The sequence below is a fragment of the Lynx canadensis genome, chromosome A2, assembly GCF_007474595.2.
Source record: "Lynx canadensis isolate LIC74 chromosome A2, mLynCan4.pri.v2, whole genome shotgun sequence".
Taxonomy (NCBI): Eukaryota; Metazoa; Chordata; class Mammalia; order Carnivora; family Felidae; genus Lynx; species Lynx canadensis.
In genome coordinates, this window is record NC_044304.2 from 10,493,062 (window position 1) to 10,516,781 (window position 23,720).

General features: G+C 42.0%; 2 protein-coding genes and 1 pseudogene across 2 annotated transcripts; 2 read left to right on the plus strand and 1 right to left on the minus strand.

The window, feature by feature from the left end:
* The first annotated feature begins 478 nt into the window (after window positions 1-478).
* Window positions 479-1,403, plus strand: LOC115505154 (annotated as a pseudogene).
* An 11,329-nt stretch (window positions 1,404-12,732) lies between these two features.
* LOC115527762 (olfactory receptor-like protein OLF4) lies at window positions 12,733-13,737 on the plus strand. Its single transcript, XM_030335567.1, has one exon. It carries the CDS (start codon window positions 12,769-12,771, stop codon window positions 13,735-13,737), a length of 969 nt encoding a protein of 322 aa, XP_030191427.1. The 5' UTR covers window positions 12,733-12,768.
* Window positions 13,738-22,211: 8,474 nt separating this feature from the next.
* Window positions 22,212-23,180, minus strand: LOC115505163 (olfactory receptor-like protein OLF4). The gene has a single exon (XM_030302601.1). It carries the CDS (start codon window positions 23,178-23,180, stop codon window positions 22,212-22,214), a length of 969 nt encoding a protein of 322 aa, XP_030158461.1.
* Between the last annotated feature and the right edge of the window lie 540 nt (window positions 23,181-23,720).

Sequence of the window (23,720 nt, forward strand, 5' to 3'; positions counted from 1 at the left end):
TGATTACAAAATAGCACTCATATCCATGCTCTCCTTTATATCTGCTTTTGTCTCTTCATAGCACTTGACACTCTGTGATGTCTTATTAATATTTGTATTTGATTCTCTTCATTCTCCATCACTAGATTATAGTGGCTTTTGGTTTTCAGTATCCCATGCTCATGGCCTAGACAATGCCTGGAACATGTTTGACCCTCAGTACATATTCCTCCAATGCAAGAAAGATATTCTTAGTAAAACAGTAAAATACATGACCTCTGCTGAGGAGTGTGGAGAATGAGACCAAAACACCTAATCTGAGATGAAACAGGAGGGAATCTCTTCAAAAGGACAATCCTTTGGGGACAAAAGGGACAAGATACGGAAATGAACTTCTTGACTGCACAATATAAATGGTAGCATTTCAACTATGTGAGTAAACTGTTGATGTGAAAATTAATGATGTCCTTTGCCTCTTTCTGACAGTCAGTGCAACCTCATGGAACCAGGAAATATTACACGGATATCAAAATTTCTTCTCCTGGGATTTTCAGAGAGACCAGAACTGCAGCCCCTCATATTTGGACTTTTCCTCTCCATGTACCTGATCACTGTGTTTGGGAACCTGCTCATCCACCTGGCCATTAGCTCTGACTCCCACCTCCACATGCCCATGTACTTCTTCCTGGCCAACCTGTCCTTTGTAGACATCTGCTTCACCTCCACCACCATCCCGAAGATGCTCTGGAACTTCCAGACCCAGAGCAAAGTCATAACCTATGTAGGCTGCATCACACAGATATACTTTTTCATAAACTTTGCGGGGATGGATGACTTTCTCCTGAGTGTGATGGCCTATGACAGGTTTGTGGCCATCTGTCACCCTCTGCAATACATGGTCATCATGAATCCCCGGCTCTGTGGGCTGCTGGTTCTGGTGTCCTGGATCACGAGTGTCCTGTATTCCTTGGTACACACCTTAGGTGTTGGGGCTGTCCTTCTGTACAGAGGTAGAGATCCCCCACTTTTTCTGTGAACTCAATCAGATGATCCAACTTGCCTCTTCTGACACCTTTCTTAATAACGTGGTGATGTATCTTGCAGCTATGCTGCTGGGTGGTGGTCTGCTTGTCTGGATCCTTTACTCTTATTCTAAGATAGTTTCCTCCATACGTGGGATCTCATCAGCTCAGGGCAAGTATAAAGCGTTTTCCACCTGTGCATCTCACCTCTCAGTTGTCTCCTTATTTTATTGTGCAAGCTTAGGTGTGTACCTTAGCTCTGCTGCTACCCAGAGCTCACGGTCAAGTGCCACAGCCTCGGTGATGTACACGGTGGTCACGCCCATGCTGAACCCCTTCATCTACAGCCTGAGGAACAGAGACATAAAGAGGGCTCTGAAAAGAATCGTTGGGATCCAGTGATATAAGAACTAATCATCCAAAGGCTGAAGACATGACCATGATTGAAGGACTCAAATCCCCAGAGCCAGGAACTGCCAATCTTTGATCAGACTGTGGAAGTAGAATCTACTCCTTCTATTTCTTTCTTGGCATTTTTGATCAACTTCTCTCTACATTTAAGGAACTCACTTCATTAAGCTTCTGCTGTGACTGAAATACAGACGGTTTCTCCGTTGTCTATTTTCAGACATCCCCAAAGTTTACCCCAACCTTGGGTTACAAGTGCTGAAATTTCTGTATCTCACATGGGACTAGTTGGATTTCTTAAAATGAATTTCACCTCAAATGACTTACACCATGCCGGGTAAATTTCCCCTAGATTTCCTGAGATCATTATCATGAATTATACGCTTCAGACGGAATAAAGCTACATTGATCAGTAAGCCATTTCCATCATTTTACTGTCAATGAGAATACAAAAACACAGTTTCCACCTTGAGTCTCAGTCTTTTCCTTCACTTCCTTTAGGACTCCACCTGATGATGTGGACTCTAACATTGTTCCATTTAAGCCTCAAGCTATTGACACACTGCTCTGGCTAGGAATGCCCAAGTACTCACCTGCGCCCATGTGCTTGTCCACAGTCCCACAGACCTTTCCCTGACCACAGCCTATGCTGTGGCTGCACCAACCCTTGGGTTCTTATAGTGACTGCAGGACACACATCAGCAACATCTATCAGAGGACTCTAATATCCCCAGGTTTATTACTCATGAATCCTGGAGGGCACATGGGATGCTCAAAAGCCATTCTGGGAAGTCTCAGAAGGGGAGAGAGGGTCAAGAGGAAGAGAGAGAGAGAGAGAGAGAGAGCGCTGCAGAGGGATCTGGCTTTCTCAAGGACCATGGCCAGGGTGGGTAGCTGGTGTTGGGTTCACACGTTCTTGGAGAATTGTATTGAGTAGAATGTGTGTGCTGAAGGGGAAAAGCTGATTCACTCATGTGGCAGTATCCAGTTTATAAAGCTTTCTGAAGAGGTACTTCGTGACTGGGGGGTAGCCGAGGGCTTATCTGGTGATTGTGGAACACATCTGACGATATGTTTATTCAACATGGTTGTGTTCGAAACGGACCCGGGGAAAATATGTCATTTCAGTCGCTGATCTGGCCTCACTGGCTTATTTGTTTTTCTTGTGTGGAGTTTGGAGAGTTCTTTATAGATTTTGGATACTAGCCCTTTGTCCGATATGTCATTTGCAAGTATCTTTTCCCATTCTGTCAGTTGCCTTTTAGTTTTGTTGATTGTTCCCTTTGCAGGGCAGAAGCTTTTTATCTTCATGAGCACCCGATAGTTAATTTTTGCTTTTAATCCCCTTGCCTTTGGAGATAGAGACACAGAATCTGAAGCAGGCTCCAGGCTCCAAGATGTCAACACAGAGCCCAATGCACAGAGCCCAATGTGGGGCTCAAACTCATGAACCATGAGATTATGACCTGAGCTGAAGTTGGACACCCAACCAACTGAGCCACCCAAATGCCCCATCTACAAGGCATTTAACAAGGAGTTAGTATCTATTCTCTTCAACCTACTCCAAAATATTGAATAGGAGGGAAATCTTCCAAATACATCTATCAGGCCAACATTACCCTGATGCTGGAACCAGATGACGACACCCCCAAAAAAGAAAAACATCGACCAGTATCCTTGATGAAGATAGATGCAAAAATCCTCAGGAAAATCCTAGCAAACCACACACGACAGTATATTAAAAAGATCATTCACCATGATCAGGTAGGATTTATTTCAGGGATGCAAGGGTATTTCAATATTTCGAAAATCAATGTTATACACATCAACAAAATGAAGGATAAAAATCATATGATCATCTCAATAGATGAAGAAAAATCATTTGACAAAATTCAACATTCATTCATGATAAAACCTCAGTAAAGTGGGGTTAGAGGCAACATACCTCCACATAATAAAGGCCACCTATGAAAATCCCATAGGTAGCATCATACTCAATGGTGAAAAGTGGAGAGCTTTTCCCCCAATGTCAGGAAGAAGAAAATATGTCCACTCACACTTATTCAACATAGTACTGGAGGTCCTAGCCACAGCAATCAGACAAGAAAAAGAAATAAGGGATATCCATATTGGTAAAGAAGTTAAACTGTCACTATTTGCAGATGACATGATACCATACATGGTAAATCCAAAAGAATCTACCAAAACATTCCTAGAAGTGTGGATAAAGAAGATGTGATATATATACATACAATGGAATAATATTCAGTGATCAAAAAGAGTGAAATCTTGCCATTTGAAAGAATGTGGATGGAACTAGAGTGCATTATGCTAAGCGAAATAAGTCAGTCAGAAAAAGACAAATATATCATTTCACTCATATGTGGAATTTAAGAAACAAAACAGATGAACATAGGGGAAGTGAGGGAAAATAAGTTAATAACAGAAGGAGTAAAACCATAAGAGACTCTCGAATACAGAGAAGAGGCTGGGGGTTCCTGGAGGGGAGGTGGATTGGGGGTTAGCTAAATGGGTGATGGGCATGTATTTAAGGAGGGCACTTATTGGAATGAGCACTGAGTGTTCTATAGAAGTGATGAATCACTGGGTTCTACTCATGAAACCAATACTACAGTGCATGTTAACTAACTTGATTTTACATACATACATACATACATATAAAATTACTAGATGTATTACATTAATTCAGTAAAGTACAAGAGACAAAATAAATTCCCAGTAATCAGCAATGTTTCTGTACCTTAACAACGAAGCAGCTGAAAGAAAAACATTTAAAAACAGCATTTACAATTGCACCAAAAAGAATACAATATTTAGGAATCGACCTAGCCAAAAAGTGAAAGACCTATGTTCCAAAAACTATAATACACTGGTGAAAGAAATTGAAGGTAACATAAATAAATGGAAAGATATTCCACGCTCATGGATTGGAAGAATTATTCTTGTGAAAATGTCCATATTACCCAAAGCAAAGCAATCGACAGATTCAATGCAATCTCTATCAAAATAGCAACAGCAGGGGCGCCTGGGTGGCGCAGTCGGTTAAGCGTCCGACTTCAGCCAGGTCACGATCTCGCGGTCCGTGAGTTCGAGCCCCGCGTCGGGCTCTGGGCTGATGGCTCAGAGCCTGGAGCCTGTTTCCGATTCTGTGTCTCCCTCTCTCTCTGCCCCTCCCCCGTTCATGCTCTGTCTCTCTCTGTTCCAAAAAAAAAAAAAAAAAAAAAAAAAAAAAAAAAAAAAAAAAAAAAAAAAAATAGCAACAGCAGTTTTCACAAAACTAGAACAAATAATACTAACATTTGTATGGAACTATAGAGGATCCTGCATAGCCAAAGCAATCCTGAGAAAAAAGAACAGACCTACCAGGTTTCAAGATATACTCCAAAGCTGTAGTAATCAAGACAGTATGCTTTTGGCACAGAAATAGACACATAGGTCAGTGGGACAGAATAAAGACTCCAGAAATAAAACATGACTAAATGGGTTTAATCTGTTACTTGGATATAAATTTTTTAAAAAAATTTAAGAGGTGAGACTATGGGGAAAAGACAGTCTTTTCTTTCTTTCTTTCTTTTAAATATATGAAGTTCATTGCCAAATTGGTTTCCATACAACACCCAGTGCTCATCCCAAAAAATGCCCTCCTCAATACACATCACCCACCCTCCCCTCGCTCCCACCCCACATCAACCCTCAGTTTGTTCTCAGTTTTTATGAGTCTCTTATGCTTTGGCTCTCTTCCACTCTGACCTCTTTTTTTTTTTCCTTCCCTTCCCCCATGTGTTTCTGTTAAGTTTCTCAGGATCCACATAAGAGTGAAACCATATGCTTATCTGTGAAAAGACAGTCTTTTCAATAAATGGTGCTGGAAAACTGGGAAGATACATGTAAAACAATGAAACAGGACAACTTTCTTACACCATACACAAAAACAAACTAAAAATGGATTAAAAACCTAAATGTGAGACTTGAAACCGCGTGAAAAGAACACAGGCAGTAATTTCTCTGACATCAGCTATAGCAACATTTTTCTAGACCAGTCTCCTAAGGCTAGGGAAACAAAAGTAAAAATAAACTATTGGGATTCCATCAAAATTAAAAGCTTTTACACAGCAAAGGAGACAACAAAACAAAACAAAATAAACCTGATCTATTGAATGGGAGAAGATGTTTGCAAATGATATATCTGATAAGGGGTTAATATCTAAAATACACAAAGAATTCATACAACTAAACAACAACAAAAAACCCAAACAATCCACTAAAAAATTGGGCAGAGGTTCTGAATTGACATGTCTCTAAAGAAGACTTCCGGATGGCCAACAGACAAATGAAAAGATGTTCATCATCAGTCATCATCAGGGAAATGTAAATCAAAACCACAAGGAGATACCACCTCACACAGGTCAGAAGGGCTAAAATCAGAAACACAACAAACAAGTGCTGGTGATGAAGTGGAGAAAAAGGCACCTCACACACTGCTGGTGGGATGCAGCCACTGTGGAAAACCGTATGGAGGGCCCTCAAAACTTGGAAATAGAACGACAACATGATCCAATAAGTCCATTACTGTTTCCAAAGAAAAGAAAAACGCCAATTTGAAAACATATATGCACCCCTATGTTTATTGCAGTATTCTTTACAACAGACAAGATATGGAAGCAACCTAAGTGTCTGTCAATAGAGGAATGCATAAGGAAAATGTGGCGCACACACACACACACACACACACACACACACACGAATATTGATCTGATGTGTCATTTACAAACATCTTCTCCCATTCTGTAGGAAGCCTTTTAATTCTTTTGTTTTCTTCACTGTGCAGAAGCTTTTTACATTGGTGAGGTCCCAATAGTTCACGTTCGCTTTTGTGTCTCTTGCCTACGGCAACACGGGTAACAAGAAGTTGCTATATTTGAGGTCAAAGAGATAGCTGCCTGTGTTCTCCTCTAGGATTTGAGTGGTTTCCTATCTCACATTTAGGTCTTTCATCCATTTTGAATTCATTTCTGTGAATGGTGTATGGTGTAAGAGAGTGGTCCAGTTCCACTGGCATGTTGCTCTCCATTTTGCCAATACCATTGCTTAAGAAGCTGCCTTTTTTCCACTGGACACTTCTTCCTTCTTTGTCGAAGATTGACCATATTGTTTTGGGTCCATTTCTGGGTTTTCTATTCTATTCCATTGTTCTATGGGTCCGTTTTTGTGTCAGTACCATACTGTCTTGATGACTACAGCTTCGTAATACACCTAGAATTACCAAATGTTTTATAAATGTCAACTTTTAACCTGTCTTAAACATACGAAACTCCTAGATGATTTGTCAAAAGAATATCAAATCCAAGGATTATTAAACCCATGGTTGTATAGCAAAGGAACACACTTTTTCTTGTTGAAGAAAGAATAGGTATTTTCTAGACTATCAGGAGTTGTGTTCCCACCACAACTCAATGTTTCGGAGAGCCAAAGGGCATAGTCAAGACAGGTTCCTGAGTCCTAGATTTGGAAAAAGAAACTTTCACTCAGGTCTGTGAAAAGTTTCAATGTTAGACAAGCCAGGAAAGTTCGAGGAGGAGTAAAAAAAATTGGATATGCCTGAATTCTAATGTGATCTCTTGGGAACAGGGAATCTCCAGGAAAAAATTCCATTCTGTCCAGATAAGTTCCCATGGGGAGATGGGCTCAGGGGTTGGAGTAACAATGGGAAATGTGTCCAACGTTTCAGACACATTTTGCTGTGTCAGATGCAGCAAACATAAGGAGCTGTAAATACCTCCTCGGCTGCAGATCCAGAACATGTTTAATCCGAAGCCGGAGGAGACATGGTCTCTGCATTGGGATTCTTAAGTCTGGTTTGGGGACCAATGCTTCACTCCTTCCTGTTCTGGGAATAGAGCTTGCTTTCCATCATCAACAAACAGGGAGGAATTCTGACTTCCACCTGGAGACCTTCCTCTCAGAGACCCCATCTAGGTGAGTCTCAGCACTCAGCAGGTATTCCAGGGAAGGTTCCAAGGGAATGCAATCTGAAAGCCTTCCTCTGAGGTCACCTGACAGCCTAACCATCCTGGTCTCGGAGCCGAAAGATCGTTGTGTTTGTTGGCACGGTGAACTCTTTCATTTTTTTAATGTTTACTTATATTTCAGACAGAGAGGCGGAGACAGATAAGAGTGCGTGAGGGGCACAGAGAGAGGGGGGCCACAGAATCTGAAGCAGACTCCAGGCTCTGAGCTGTCAGCACAGAGCCTGACGTGGGGCTCGAACTCATGAACTGCGAGATCGTGACCTGAGCCAAAGTCAGACGCTTAACTTACTGAGCCACCCAGTCTCCCCCATTTATTTTTTTTTATGTTTATTTACTTTTGAGAGAAAGAGAGAGAGAGGCAGAGTGTGAGTGGGGGAGGACCAGAGAGAGAGGGAGACATAGATCTGAGGCAGGTTCCAGGCTCTGAGGCATTAGCACAGAGCCTTATGTGGGGTTGGAACTAACCAACTGCGAGATCATGACCTGAGCTGAAGTCGGACGCTTAACCGACTGAGCCACCCAGGTGCCCAACCCACTCATTTATAATCAATTTATTTAAGATGTGAAAAAAAGGAAGTGTCTGTTGAAATTAGCAATATAAGGATTATTGTTGACAATTAAGTGGTGGGAATAAAAGATCAGTTTGATGCGACTAACGAGGGAACGCCGGGTACTGTCTTCCAGGATAATCTGAACAATTCCCAAGAGTTTTGCAGTTAAAGGAAATATGAAAATACACTATTAGGTATGGAAGGAGGTGCAGTGAGGGAATTTAAACAATATTTTTAAGATGGGGTATTTTGGAGCATATTCTGTATCTTTTAGAAAGGTCCAGACCAATGGAGGGAGCCACGACCTGGCAACTGCAGTTCTGGAGACATACATTTCACGGAATCTTCTCTCCATTAGGTCACTTGAAAAGTTTATTTAAAACGCAAACAGGCATATGCTAGAGGGTTTTATTTTGCACTTATTTCATTACCTGGAGGACAAATTTATGTTGGGGTTTATTGGCCATTTACTTTCACTGTCGTAAATTATCAGTGTAATTTCTTTGACTTTTACATCGAGTCTGAGTGTTCTTTTCTTTGTTTGTTGCTCCTGCTGAATCATTTTCTTCCGTCCTCTTGATTGCATTTTTTCACACAAATAATTCTACTCCTGAAAGCAATTTTACACTATATTTTAACCAACTAGAATTTAGATAAAAACTTTAAAAAGCAAAAAAAAAAAAAATTGCAAATTTTAAGCCAAGTTTGCTATTTGCTGTTTAATTCTTGTATGTATGTACAGATATATTTTCTGGGTGGTGTGAGAGTTTATAAACTTTGAGTGGTCAAATCTACCCGTCGGCCATACTTTCTCCCCACCCCTTGCTTTCTCTGTGCCTTGTAGTAACAAACTGCCTTTTGTATGTATTGCCACCTACCTCCCATCAGTGCTTCCTCGCTGCTACCTTTTGTTTTGTGATTGGATCTATTTTCTAAACTAGCAGTCGTCCTTCTGCCGTCCTGTGGAAACGTGAATTTCTCTTGCATTCAACTTATATCTTTCTCACAAGTGTGTGTGACCCCACTTATGTTTGTAACGGATGAAATTATAATTTTATAGTCTGCTCCCTGCATTATTTTTAAAGTCAGTTATAATCATAATTCTTGTTTTCTTATTCTTTTTTGAGGTTTTTGCCTATTCCATTTTGAGTTTGAGACGTGTGTTAATGTGATGAAATTGTTATTTTATATCTTTTCCTACAGAAGAGTCTTTTTAACTCAGTTTTAATTAATAAGTTTATTTTGAATTCAGTATTTATCCCAGTTTTCTTCTCTCTGCTATTCCTTGTATTTTATAAATTCCATTTTCTAAAAATGTGTTACTATATAAATGCACACCTTTATGAAACAGCAAAAAAAATGAATGAAAGAAGTGAGGTCCTGCTCGTTTGGATCTTACATTCAATGAAGAAAGCAGAGTGTATCTGACACAATGTTCTCAGGGATAGACATATGAAGAAAGGAAACACGTTTTTGCACACTCACGTGCACACACACATAACTCAACAAGGAGAACCACGAGTGATTGGTCTGCACCCTGACCACGTACGACGTGCTCTGATATTTTCTATTGTGCCTTAGTTTTTCTATTCTAGTTTATTCTTGCAATCCACACCCTGACCCCACAAATGGTCCCAGTCTCAGAATATGGAAAACATTCCTCTCCCTGGTTCTCTGTTCCTGTGCTAACAGCTCCCTGTTTGTGTTCTCTCTCCTTTCATTGACAACTCCTGTGAGCACAATCTCTCATTCGTTCATGCAATATGTATTTATTACCACTGTCCCCAACCAAACTATGTCTGGGGGTAAAGGGTGGGAGTAAGTATAACATGTCCAGGGCACCCACAGTCTAGCAGGGAAACATATATGGAATTAAATAAAAATTACAGTGATAACACCACATCTAAATTATCACAAAAGAAAGTCTTTTTTTTCTTGTGGGAATGTCAAAACACACACACATAGTCACACACACACTCACACACATTCATGAAGGAGACGACTCCTTGCTGTCTGAAAGAGGAGATGGGAGTTTCAAGACAGAAGAGGTGAAAACTTCCAAATAGATCAGTGGATGATTCCAACCAGAGGGGAAGCAGGTGTGTAGGGGCTCGGAGTCTTGAGACTGGGGCTTGAGATGAAGCTACAACTCAAGTTCAGTGTCGGTAGAATTGATGTGGGTGAGGCAGCATGAGTGCAAAGCTGTTGGGTCAGTCAGGGGAGGCAAGCCAAGTGTTGGAAATATTGGATTTGGGGTTCATTCTCCAGGGGGGAGTCAGATGAAAGCATTAAATCAGGAATGTGGACAGTAACGTAATTGTAATATAGAGAGATCTCTTGGGGGTAAATGTGAATATTGGCTAGAGGGGTGCTAGCCTGTGATGGGTGGAGAGAGGAAGAAAACTGAAATAAGGCTGTGGAATTGGGCCCCAGAAGTGGGGAGTGATGGGGACTTTGAGAGAAGAAAAAGTTGGTCAAATCTCCTCACCAGTAAGAAGCACTCATTATCCATTGAGGGAACTACGCTAAGTTCTTTATGGCATATTCACTAAATCTGCCAACCACCTGAGCAGGATAGATACCTCTAGCCCTACTATTTGGGGAATGATATTAGCATTTACAGTAGTTTGGTTGGGAAGGTGGGGGAGGAGAAGAGAGGGAAAAAAACCAGAAGAGACTCATAAAGATAGAGAACAAATTGAGGATTGTTGGAGGCAGGTAGGTGAGGGATGCGCTAGACGGGTCATGGGGATTAAGGAGGGTAATTGCTGTGATGAGCACCGGGTGTTGTCAGTGATGAATCACTGAATTCTACTCCTGAAAACAATATGTTGCACTGTATGTTACCTGAGTAGAATTTAAATGAAAAAAAGAGTAGTTTGGTTGGTTCTCCAAGTTCAAAAAGCAAACATATGTAGATCCAAAATTCAAAACACGAGTCTCTGATGATGAAGGTGTTGCATTTTATATCATTTAGAAGAGGTGGGGTTTTATTAGCAAATAATCTTTTAAAATCCGCCACTTTTGTTGTACTCTGTGTATTACCCTTAGAGAATTGTGGGGGTTTTCCCTTGCTTGTTATTTAGCGGGATGTCTTGATAACTTAGACATCCTAACTTTTCCTTTTAGATAAATTGCTTTTTGCTGCTTCATTATTCTGGGCTTGAAGGAGACGTACCTGGGGGTTGGGGTGTCGCCAGAACCAGGGGCCATCACCACCAGGGGCCATCTGAGCTCATTAGATATTTCTCCCCACTTTTCTTGCTCTCAGTTTTTGAATTTGATTTTTGTTTCTGTAAATACTGGACACAAAATGATCACCTTAAAATCGAGACCCATATCTACATGCTCACTGGAGACTTATCTACTAGAATTTGGATGTTTTTGCAACTTATAGGAAAGACAATCTGATATTGCACAGCTTGCCTTGTATCATTGTTTGCCTAATTATTGCGACTAGAGGTGAGAATAGTCTGGTTGTGACATGGTCCAAGGAGGCTATAGAGCGTGTGTGTGTGTGTGTGTGTGTGTGTGTGTGTGTGTATGTGATGAGCAGTTCTCAAGACAGAGGTCCTGGAACCCACATTTCCAGTACGCGACCCTTAAAATACAGGTGCCAGATTACTACCAACATATGAAGCTAAGAAGGCCCATTTCTATTCAACGATTCCTTGGAAATGAAATTAATAAAGTGCAAGGACCACCATGTGAAGGAGGGGTTCCTTGTGCCGGGAAGTTTCATCAGTGTCAGGAAGGCCACCTCATTCCTCAACATTCCCTGCCACCACCTCTCATCAGTCTTCCTCTCGCTCCTTCCCCTGGACACACTGGCTTTCTTTTGAGCCTGGGTCTTTAACACAATATGCAAACAACAAAAGGCAGGATGGTGAAGGGGAGTGGGAGACACTGGCTTCCGGTTGAGGAATTCCTTCCATGTTCAGGAAGGGGAGACTCAGAGGAGGTAAAGGCCCAGCGGAGGGAATACTGTCAGTGATGCTGTCACAGGCTGTGTGGTGACAGATGGAAGCTCCATGCCTGGTGAGCAGGGCGTGATGTTGACACTTGTTGAATCACTGTGTGGCGCCCCCCTAAACTAACGTGACCTGGTGTGTCGACCACCCTCATGCTTTAAAAAATTAATTTAGAAAAACCCACGTCTTTCCTCAGAGCCGTCGCACCCATAGTTCCCTCCGATGGGCACACTCTTCCCCAGAGGACCTTGTGTCTCCTGTCTCCTCGAGGGCTCTGTTTACATGTGTGCCGGTGTGCCCGAACAACCAGGAAGAGCCATCCCTCCATCCACGCTTCCCTTTACACAGGCTTTGTTTTTCTTCACGGCACCTGTCACCTCCTGATATTTTATCTGGTCTTCATTTGCTTATCCCCTTTCTCCATCACTGAACCCTCCAGGCTTTTGTTTCTTGACAGTTACACTCTTTACCTGGAGGTTAGTGAGTGTTCAAAGTTATTCCTCAAACTCATGACAGCTTTCAGAATTCCTCATTAAAAATATATAATAGATGAGTAGTTGGGGAAAAAGCTAACTGGGGGATGTGAAGCCCTAGTTAGGGCTGGCTTGGGGAGGGGACTTTTTCCCCTGAGATTTTTCCCTGAGAGGGGAAATTTCTGTAAAAAACTATAGAAATTGATCTTTTGAATGCAAAATAAGAATTGTAGAATTTCAACGATATTTGCAATGTTCATTTTGAGAAAATTAGTCATGTTATTTCTTTGTTCCCTGGTAGTCATCTCCAGCATATGGAAACAGGAAATGATACACAAATTTCAGAGTTTAACCTTCTGGGATTTTCAAAGGGACCAGAGCTGCAGCCCCTCACATTTGGGCTTTTCCTCTCCATGTACCTGATCACTGTGTTTGGCAACCTGCTCATCCTCCTGGCCGTCAGCTCTGACTCCCGCCTCCACACCCCCATGTACTTCTTCCTGGCCAACCTGTCCTTTGTGGACTTCTGCTTCACCTCCACCACCGTCCCGAAGATGCTCTGGAACTTCCAGACCCAGAGCAAAGTCATAACCTATGAAGGCTGTATCACTCAGATGTACTTTTTCCTTGTCTTTGCTGGATTGGACAACTTTCTACTGTCTGTGATGGCTTATGACCGGTTTGTGGCCATCTGTTACCCCCTGAACTATATGGTCATCATGAACCCCCGGCTCTGTGGGCTGCTGGTCCTGGTGTCCTGGATCACGAGTGTCCTGCATTCCTTGTTACAAACTTCAATGGTTTTGCAGCTGTCCTTCTGTACAGAGGTAGAAATCCCCCACTTTTTCTGTGAACTCAATCAGATGATCCAACTTGCCTGTTCTGACACCTTTATTAATAACTTGGTGATGGATCTTGCAGCTGTGCTGCTGGGTGGTGCTCCCCTGGCTGGGGTCCTTTACTCTTATTCTAAGATAGTTTCCTCCATACGTAGGATCTCATCAGCTCTGGGCAAGTATAAGGCATTTTCCACCTGTGCATCTCACCTGTCGGTTGTCTCCTTATTTTATTGTACGAGCCTAGGAGTGTACCTCAGCTCTGCTGCTACCCAGAGCTCCCACTCGAGTGCCACAGCCTCGGTGATGTACACGGTGGTCACGCCCATGCTGAACCCCTTCATCTACAGCCTGAGGAACAGAGACATAAAGAGGGCTCTGAAAAGAATCGTTGGCATTCCAGCAATGCATGGGACAATCGTCCTGAGGCCAAAGACGTGCCCATGATTGCAGGGCTCAGAGTCTCAGAGCCGGGAACTTCTAATCTTTGATCAGTCTGGGGAAGTAGAATCTGCTCCTTCTATTTATTTCCTGGCATTTCCATTTGTTTGAATTCAACTTCTTTATACATTGAGGTAACTCACTTTATCAAGCTTCTGCTCTGTCTGATATACCATTTCATCCTTCTCCACTTTCATACGTTCCCAGTGTTTTCCCAAATGTTGGATCACAAATGCCAGCAAATTTCTTTACCTTACAATGGGCAAGTTTGTCTCCCAAAAAATAATTTCATTTCAAACTGAAATGAATTTATACCATGATTTCTACGATGCCACATAAATTTTCCCTGATTTTCCCCAAAGAATAATCCCAAGGTGGGGTATTCATGTGGAAAAACACTACACTTGGCCCCTAGGCCCTCCACATAATTTTATTGTAGATGGAAATACAAAACCACTGCTTTCACCTGGAGTCTGTCAATCTCTTTTAAGTCCCTTCCTTAAGAACTCTTTGACGATGTGGACTCTAGCAGGGGTCCATTTAAGCCTCAGGCTATTGACACCAATGCTTAGGTAGGAAACCCCAGGCATTTGCATATGCCCTTGTGCTTGTGGACATTCCCACAAGTGTTTCCCTGACCAGAGCCTATGCTGTGACTGCCCTGGCCTTTGGGTTCTTATTTTGGTCACAAGACACACCTCAGCAACACCCACCGGAGGACTCTAAAAACACAAGGTTCATTGCTCACAAACGTTGAGGGCACATGGGATTCCCAAAAGCCATTCAAGGAGGTCTCAGAGAGGGAGAGACTTTAACAGGGAAGGAAAGAGAGCACTATGAAGGATCTGGCTTTTGGGGGGTCCATGGGGGGAGTGACTATGTTTTTCTGGGCTCAGTTTTTATGGATGAATTTAAAACATGAGTGGAGTTGGAGGATGGGCCGAATGGGCCAAGGAGAGGCAGGACGGAGTTATGGAATGATCAATAATGAGAATGGAAGACACAGTGTATGGAACATAGTCATCGATGATGTACTAGCGGTAATGGGACAGGTGTCAGTACACCTGTGTGAGCCCCGCATAATGTACAGAGAAGTTGAATCACTGTATTGCAGACCTGAAACTAAGGTAACATCGTGTGTCAACTACACTCATGTAAACAGTTAAAGAAAAAGAATAATAAAATATTATCCCCCAGTACTCAAAAATAACAACAGCAAAAGCCAGACAAAAAGCCCAGTAACGGAATGTGGGCACCGAACGGGAAAAGTGGGGTCACTCACAGTTGTTACCTAGATTACCAGGGCTTTCTAATGGGGGAATTTGTGGGAGGGGGGGCCTGCATGATTGTATAGTAACTGAATCATACGCCTGGCAATGTGTTAATATGAACGGTGGTCTTTGAAATGGATGCCTCAGAAGTGAAAAGCCTAATGTCTGGCAATTACTGTACAAACACACTTCTGTGTCTCGTAACTGGACTCTGTTGTTGTTGTTGTTGTTGTTGTTGTTGTTGTTGTTGTTTTCTGTTATTCAGCCCGGCGTCCAGGAGCCTATCATAGCCACTGGCAAAACTGATGAGAAAATATGTACCTCCCCGTGGAGTCAACATGGAAAGACAAATTGGAATAAACAGATTGATCTAATATGTTCTTGGTGTCAGAGGAGACCATAAACCCGAGGAAACAAAACACCCATTGTGTTCCTATGCAAAATACTTCTTTTTCATGCGCTCCTCTATTTAATGAAGCATGGAGGCTTTTGTCCGCAGCTGAGATGGTTTGTTCACTGAGGTAAGGGGTTGCTTAGTGTCTTCTGTTTTATCTCCGAATTCGCTTCCCGTTTCTTCTGAAAGCTTTGAAACGATGCCTACTATCATGAGTCTTCCTACTGTAGCATGAAATAGGTTCCTTTTCCCAGTATTTGTCACAAATGATGGCAAATGAACAGTATCAGCCCCACCCATTTTGTGCCTCCGTCCCGCTCGGAAATCGCTCCCACCTGCACGACCAGAGGATGCTTCACACAAGACTGGATGTCCTGCTGGCATGTGGCTCAGGGTCCCCAGTTCTTCTGCACAAACGTGCATGTCCTTCAAACTCTCCCAGTTACCCAGAAGGGAGCCCACTTGTTCGTTACGTCGTGGGAAATAAACTTGAATCACAGAACGGTCATGAGTGCTCTCCTCAACGTCAGATCATTTGCCACAAATAAAAATCAGCACATCTTCTAAGTGTCTAAGGTCCGTTCACTTGGGTTATTGTGTCAGTCAGCTACTGCTGTATAACAGGCGGTCCTTGTCAAATGAGATATCGTAATACCTTTAAAATCAAATGGAATCATGTGCGGGGGAGCGTTTCTGATCTCTGCTGGGCTCCTCGTGGGTCTGGGGTCAGGTGTGAATCTCTACATTGTGTTTCTCAGGCTCATGCGTGGTGTTGGGCTTGGCTGTAGTGCTCTTCTGTCTTCAACCAATTTATGGTCAGATACGGTTCCCATATGGAGGTTAATCTTTTCTTTATGGAAACAAACTGCTTTATCATGTGAATTACTTAAATGTAATTCCATGGTTCATACATCCATATTAACATTTGGCTTCCTTCCCCATTAGAAGTGCTATCTCCCAGCTCTCTTAAGTGAGAATCAGCTACCCGTTCTCTAGATCCTAACCTTAGCCATGCCCCATTCGATTTTTTCCACTGAATTAAATCATCAGAGTGTAATTACACACTAGAACCTGCATATGTAAAGTGTGCGCTTTGGTGAATTAAAGGAGCCACACGCAAATGAACAGTAGATATTTCGAGTTTCTATTTCTGTATATTTTAATACTGTCACATAAGCTTTAACTGCTTTGTTGGAGAGTTTCTTTTCTAAGTTTATTTATTTATTTTGAGAGAGAGAGAGAGATGGGGGAGGGGCAGAGACAGGGAGAATCCCAAGCAGGCTCCACCGTGTCAGCCCTGATGCAGGGCTCAGTGCCGTGATGTTAGGGAACTTCTAAACACTCAAGCATCCTGAGACTTTGCTGACTTCATGTGTCAGCTCTAGCAGTTTTTTGGTGGAGTCTTTCGAGTTTTCCACGTAGAGTGTCATGTCATCTGCAAAACGTGAAAGTTTGACTTCTTTGCCAATTTGGATGCCTTTATTTCATTTTGTTGTCTGATTGCTGAGGCTAGGACCCCCAACACTATGTTAAATAGCAGCGGTGACAGCGGACATCCCTGTCATGCTCCTGATCTTTGGGGGAAAGCTCTCAATCTTTTCCCATGGAGGGTGATCATTAGCTGTGGGCCTTTTTTGTACGGCTTTTATGGTGTTAAGGTATGTTCCTTCTATCCCGACTTTCTTGAGGATTCTTATCAAGAAAGATTCTGTGTTCTGTTGAATGCTTTTTCTGCATCCACTGACAGGATCATATGGTTCTTGTCCTTTCTTCTATTAATGTGATGTATCACATTGACTTGCAAATATTGAACCAGACTTGCAGCTCAGGAATGAATCCCATGTGATCATGGTGAATAATTCTTTGGATACACTGTTGAATTCAGTTTGCTAGTATCTTGTTAAGAATTTTTGCAGGATATAAAATCAATGTACGGAAATCGGTTGCATTTCTATACAGCAATAATGAAGCAACAGAAAGAGAAATCAAGGAATTGATCCCATATACATAGACCTGGAGGAAACTGTAACTCACAGTGGTGCTGTGAGTTTACTCATCAGGAAGGGGTCACATTCATGGAAAAGGAAGAACAAAAAACCTAACTGCAGTTACTACTTCCAAACTGGTCTCTTGGGATCAGAGATTCATTAGAGAAATGTCCTTTGTGTGTCAAAGGGTTGTCCACTTGGGAGCCATGCTGGAGTAAGAAGAGAGACATGTACCTAACGAGCAGATACAGGGTGACAAAAATACCTCCTAGTCTCCTGTCTGTCAGTGTGTGCAACCTTAGACAGGAATGGGTGTGGTTTTCATCTGGTGTTCTGGGTACTAATATTGGCTGGGGGCTGATGCGTCTCTGACCTTCCTGCTTTCTCCATTGAGGAGAAAATGATCTATAATCTAGCATCCAGGGAGGAATTCAGCATCCAGGGAGGGATTCAGACTTCCACAAGGAGACCTTCCTGTCAGACAACTCAGCCTCGTAGTCCGTGGATGAGAGGGTCAGAGAGAGTGGAAGTCGAGAACACTAAATGTCATCTCCTGAGGGCCAATCCAATTTCCCCCAGAGCATATCCCTGTGTCTGTGTGTTTTCTCGCTTAATTAAGTTATAATGTATTTATTCAGTGCTAATGTCAGTTTCGCCGAATGACTGCCGTTCACACTTTTGAAGATCTTTCTTATTCTATATCATTCGATTGCTATTATGGCCGTGCTAGAAAAAATATGTTGAGATTGTTAAATTCACTGTGTGTTTCTCATGGAGTATAATTTTGTCCCCCAGGGGACATTGATCAATGTCTGGAGACACTTTGTCTGTCACGCTGGAGAGGGGTGCACAGAGGTCAGGGATGCTCTGAACATCTTACAAGGCACAGGACGCTCCCCACCACAGGGCAGGCTCTGGGCAGGATGGGTGCAGAGACTGGGAAACTCCTGGTGAAAGAATGTCAGTATCTGTAATACAGCTGCTCTCAGGTTCTGCCTTCAACCTTGTAACACTTACTCTTATGCCAACAAATTCAGAATAACCCTTTGGCTCCTATTTGAAAGTTTCAAGCACAAACAGTGTAACAGCCCTGTAAGTTTTTTTCCAGGTTGCTGGGTGAAAGAGACAGTTCTTGTTATTTTCCTAAACCATCCCTCAGTTTCAGCCAAGGTCATATGTTTGATGACCATTCTGATTGGTTTTATTATTGTTATATGCTCATAGGTTATTTTCTCTCTCTCTCTCTCTTTTATTTTTAAAACATTATCAACATTTCAAACGATTTCCTGAGATCATTGTTTCTCAATTGATTTTTGCAACATATTTTGATCATAAAAATTTTCAATTTTATTTAAATAAATCTATCTTCCTACTTCTGAGATTATGGCTTTATTTAGTGGTTTTGCTCACCTGTGAATGTTATATGTAGTTTCCTTGATGTTCTGCTATATTGTATGGTTACACTTACACTGAGGTCATAATCCCTCTGATGTTGGTAACGTGCCTGCGGGAGAGGACCAGTTTCATATTCTTCCAGATAGATATCCGTTGATGCCAGTATTAGTTTAGACATCCCTTTATTCTAGATGTTATTTAGCAATTCAACATTTTCCAATGAAAGTGAAATACAACCTTGCCATATGGTCAATGTCCTTATACATTGAGACCTAATTTCTGAGTCATCCCACAAATACAAACTGAGCATTGTAGGAACATTATATATTACATTTTTTCGCGTGTAGGCCATTGACAAGTTAATTATGAATCCATGTTGATATCATTAACAATTTCTTTTTTATAGCCAATTTCAGTTAGATTTTAGTTTTCACATCATTTTGCTGTGGACAGTTGTTTGGAAACTAGTCATTTTAACCTGGTTTCATTATCCCTTATTTTTTAAATTCTATAATTTTTCATATCCTTGGGTTTTTCATACTAACCATATATTCACACACATTTGTGACACAAACAAAAGTGAACAAAGAAGGTGAAATCCCTTCGCCCAGCGTATGTTTCTGTGTAGCACCAAGGACAGAGAACAAAAATATAAATATACGGATGGCATCATGCGGTCAAGCATAATCATATGAAACAAGTTATTTGGTACAAAACTGGACTGTCATGATGTCGGGAGCATTTACAGAGCATGGTCGGGGAAGCCTCTGTCCAGTGGCTGACATACAGAATGAGGATTCAAGGTGCCCCTTGGGTTTGTGAAAAAGAGACCAATACCCAGAGTCCAAGAGTGTCAATGAGAGGACGTCACATAGGGAAGGGAGACGAGCGCCTGGGTGGCTCAGTGGGTTAAGAGACCTCTTCTTGGTTTCGGCTCAGCTCAGATCTCACCATTCGTGAGATCCAGCCCCATGTTGGGCTCTGTGCTGACAGCATGGTGCCTGCTTGGGACTCTCTCTGTCCCTCCCCTGCTTTGTGCTCTCTCTCACCCTCCCTCCCCTGCTTGTGCTCTCTCTCTCTGAAAGAAATAAACATTAAAAGAGAAAGGGATAACAGGGCTGCCCTCACCTGCTGTCAGCCCCCATGAAAGCGAATTGCCCAAGTAATGATGCAAGAGGCACGTGAAAGCAAAGTCTTCCATGGTTGACCTTGTAACTGCGCACCTTGCAGCCAATCGCGTGCACTTCCTTTTGTGAAGTGTTGGCTTATCCCTTCGCTCATTTTTTCCCTTGGCCCCACCATATGTAAGGTGTTTGACATTAGGAAGATATTGGCACTTTCATCTTTGGGGAGACATAAATGTGTTCTCACATAGGTTTTGCTGGGCATCAGGGGAGGTGGTCGGGTGCAAAGCTTCCAGAAGTGAGGAGGTTACTGTTCCTCACAGTCCCTCGGGGACCCTCTGAGCATCTTGGATCCTTGAATTTTAGTAAATGAATTTTAAAAAGTTGGGGTACTAACCTCTTTGGTTGTGTAATAGTTTAGCAAAAACAATTAGGAATTTCATTATTAGATCACAAGTTACAAACTGTCATTTTTCCCTCATGATGACGTATTTATTTACTATAAGAGATACATTTCGATTTTCTGCAGCATAGACTAGCTTAGCACACTAAAGGGATTCTATGGTTTAATTTTGACAAAAGTACAATCTATGATGTAGTACTTTCATGAGCTGTATTTGCTATTGTAGAAATGGGCTCAGAGGAATTCAATGTGCTGCTCAAAGGCACAAACCAATCAGCAAGTAGTCTTCATTGGAATGATGTCGGGATGTTTCCGGTTCTGAAACTCTGGGAAGTGGTTCCCACCAGAGCTGCTCTTGGGATTTTTGTCCATGTCTGAAGAGGTGCTTCTGAATACCTTCAGCCGCAGGACAGCACCCGACAAAAATAGTTATCCAGCCCCAAGGGTCAATGGCGAGAAGGTGAGGAAACCTGTCCCACACTAAGGTTTCTCCACTCCTTGTGCACACAATTCACTAGAGACTGTAGTTGAAATGCAAATTCTGATTCCTCAGGTCTCCAGGGGCCCCGAGGACCCTGCTTCTCTAACAAGCTCCCTGGTGGTGGTGATGCTGCGGGTCCTGGATGTGGAGCCCAGACTGAGAGCAAAGCTGTGATCCTTCCTTAGGAGAAATTTAAGTTAGAATTAAAGTTGTTAAGATGGCAATACTACCCAAAGATCTACAGATTCAATGATAATTTGAAAATAACAAAAATGCGGTGTTCTTGGAAAACATTTTTAAAACCATCCTAAAATTAAATAAAAAATCTTCCAAGCATGAGCACAGGATGTCATCCCATTTATTTATGTCTTCTTTAATTTCTTTCAGGACCATTTTATTGTTTTTATTTATAAGTCTTTTGACGGCAATAAGTAACCAATCATTCACCCCAGCAAATAAATCCCCTTAAACACTGCCACTGCTATTCCATACTTGATTGAGAGATGTACAGCTTGAGAAGAAATGTAGAGCATAGCAATACAAAGGAGAATTTAAAATTTGCTTTATCATAGTCGAGGTCATCTTTGACTCCAAAGCCATATTGAGTCATTCTACTTATTTGAATTTCTGTTTCCGTGTAGACTCCACTGGTAGACAAGTTTTTGATAATCAGTGTTGCCAGTGACTAATGTAAGCACTGGGGACATAGAGCCTGAGAAGAGAATGGAATCCTAATTCGGAGAAAAAAGCTAATGGTCTCTTATAAAACACACTTATCTGTTCATCAGGAAGAACAGTTATTGTAGTGATATACAAAAGAATGACAGACACAAAGTGAAAAACTGTGGTGTCAGATTTAGAATAGAATAGAATAAAACAGAATAGAATAGAAATGAACTACTGATCAAACTGAACTTTTTCCATCAGAGTGGTAACAAATGAATACTCTTTTAGGAAAACTAAGGACATATTAACTGGGGTAATTTTTGTCATTTGGGAATAAATTATTCTTAAGAAATCCAAGCAGTTCCACTAGATAAATAGGAATTCTTAAATTTTCCATATCACAGGTTTGGAATCAATTTACAAATAAAGGTAAAGGATCTGTACAATGAATACTCTAGAAGGTTTACGAAAGAAATTGAAGAAGACTAAAAGAAATGGAAAAACAGTCCATGCTCAGTGATTGGTAGAAATACAGGAAGAAAATGAAGGAATAATGATTGCATATCAGAGAAAGGTAAAAAAAAAAAGTTTTTTAAATAAGTAAGTAAATTGTACTGAGTAGTTGAAAAAATAAAAATTCCAGGAAATAAATGAAAGAAGCACTCTCTATAACCACAATTTGCTTTAAACACACACACACACACACACACACACACACACACACACAACTTATTCGTTTAAGACCATCAGGCCTACAATCATGGGAAATTCTTCAACCCCAGGACAACTGGAACTTTTATAGCTACCATCCCAGAGAATCTCCTCAGAGCCTCCTTTATGTCTCTGTTCCTCAGGCTGTAGATGAAGGGGTTCAGCATGGGCGTGACCACCGTGTACATCACCGAGGCTGTGGCACTTGAGTGGGAGCTCTGGGTAGCAGCAGAGCTGAGGTACACTCCCAGGCCAGTACAATAAAATAGAGAGACAACCGAGAGGTGAGATGCACAGGTGGAAAATGCCTTATACTTGCCCTGAGCTGATGAGATTCTCTGTATGCAGAAAGCTATCTTGGAGTAAGAGTAAAGGATCCCAATGAAGGGACCACCACCCAGCAGCATAGCTGCAAGATACATCACCAAGTTATTAAAAAAGGTGTCAGAACAAGCCAGTTGGGTCATCTGATTGAGTTCACAAAAAAAGTGGGGAATTTCTACCTCTGTACAGAAGGACAGCTGCAACACCATTAAGGTTTGTAACAAGGAATGCAGGACACTCATGATCCAGGACACCAGAACCAGCAGTCCACAGAGCTGGGGTTTCATCATGACTGTGTAGTGCAGGGGGTGACAGATGGCCACAAACCTGTCATAGGCCATCATGGTCAGGAGATACATGTCCAACACTGAAAAGATTAAGAAAAAGTCCATCTGTGTGATGCAGTCGTCATAGGTTATGATTTTGCTCTGTGTCTGGATGTTCAAGAGCATCTTCGGGATGATTGTGGAGGTGATGCAGATGTCTACAGAGGACAGGTTGGCCAGGAAGAAGTACATGGGCGTGTGGAGGTGGGAGTCAGAGCTGACGGCCAGAATGATGAGCAGGTTCCCAAACACAGTGATCAGGTACATGGAGAGGAAAAGCCCAAATATGAGGGGCTGAAGTTCTGGTCCCTCTGAAAATCCCAGAAGCAGAAATTCTAATAGTCGTGTATCATTTCCTGGTTCCATGAGGTTGAACTGGCCCCCGGGAAAGAGGAAAGAGATATCATCAATTTTCACCTGAAGGCATGACTCACATAGTTGAAAGGGTCCAATTTATATTGTGCAGTCAAGAAGTTAATTTCAGTGTCTTGTGTATGGATTGTCCCCTTGAAAGGATTTCCTCTCATTGCATCTCTGATTAGGCATTTTGGTCTCATTCTCTGCATTTCCCAACAGAGGTCGTGCATTTTACTCTTTTACTAAGAATATCTTTCCTGCATTGGAGGAGTATGTACTGAGTGTCAAATATGTTCCAGGCATTGTCTAGGCCATGAGCACGGGATACTGAAAACCAAAAGCCACTATAATCTAATGATGGAGAGTGATTAGAAACAAATAAAAATATTAATAAGACATCAGAGGGTGTTAAGAACTTTGAGGAAACGAGGGTCAGTGTAAAGCAGAGTGTGGTGACGAGGGTTACTTTGTAATTGGTGTTTTTTCAAGAGCAGTGAACAGGTGACCTTAGAACAGAGACCTCAAGGAAAGGAAGGCAGGAGCCCAGAG

Excerpts from the sequence above, each read along its gene's own strand:
- LOC115527762 (XM_030335567.1), top strand. The coding sequence starts at position 12,769 with ATGGAAACAGGAAATGATACACAAATTTCAGAGTTTAACCTTCTGGGA.
- LOC115505163 (XM_030302601.1), bottom strand. The coding sequence starts at position 23,180 with ATGGAACCAGGAAATGATACACGACTATTAGAATTTCTGCTTCTGGGA.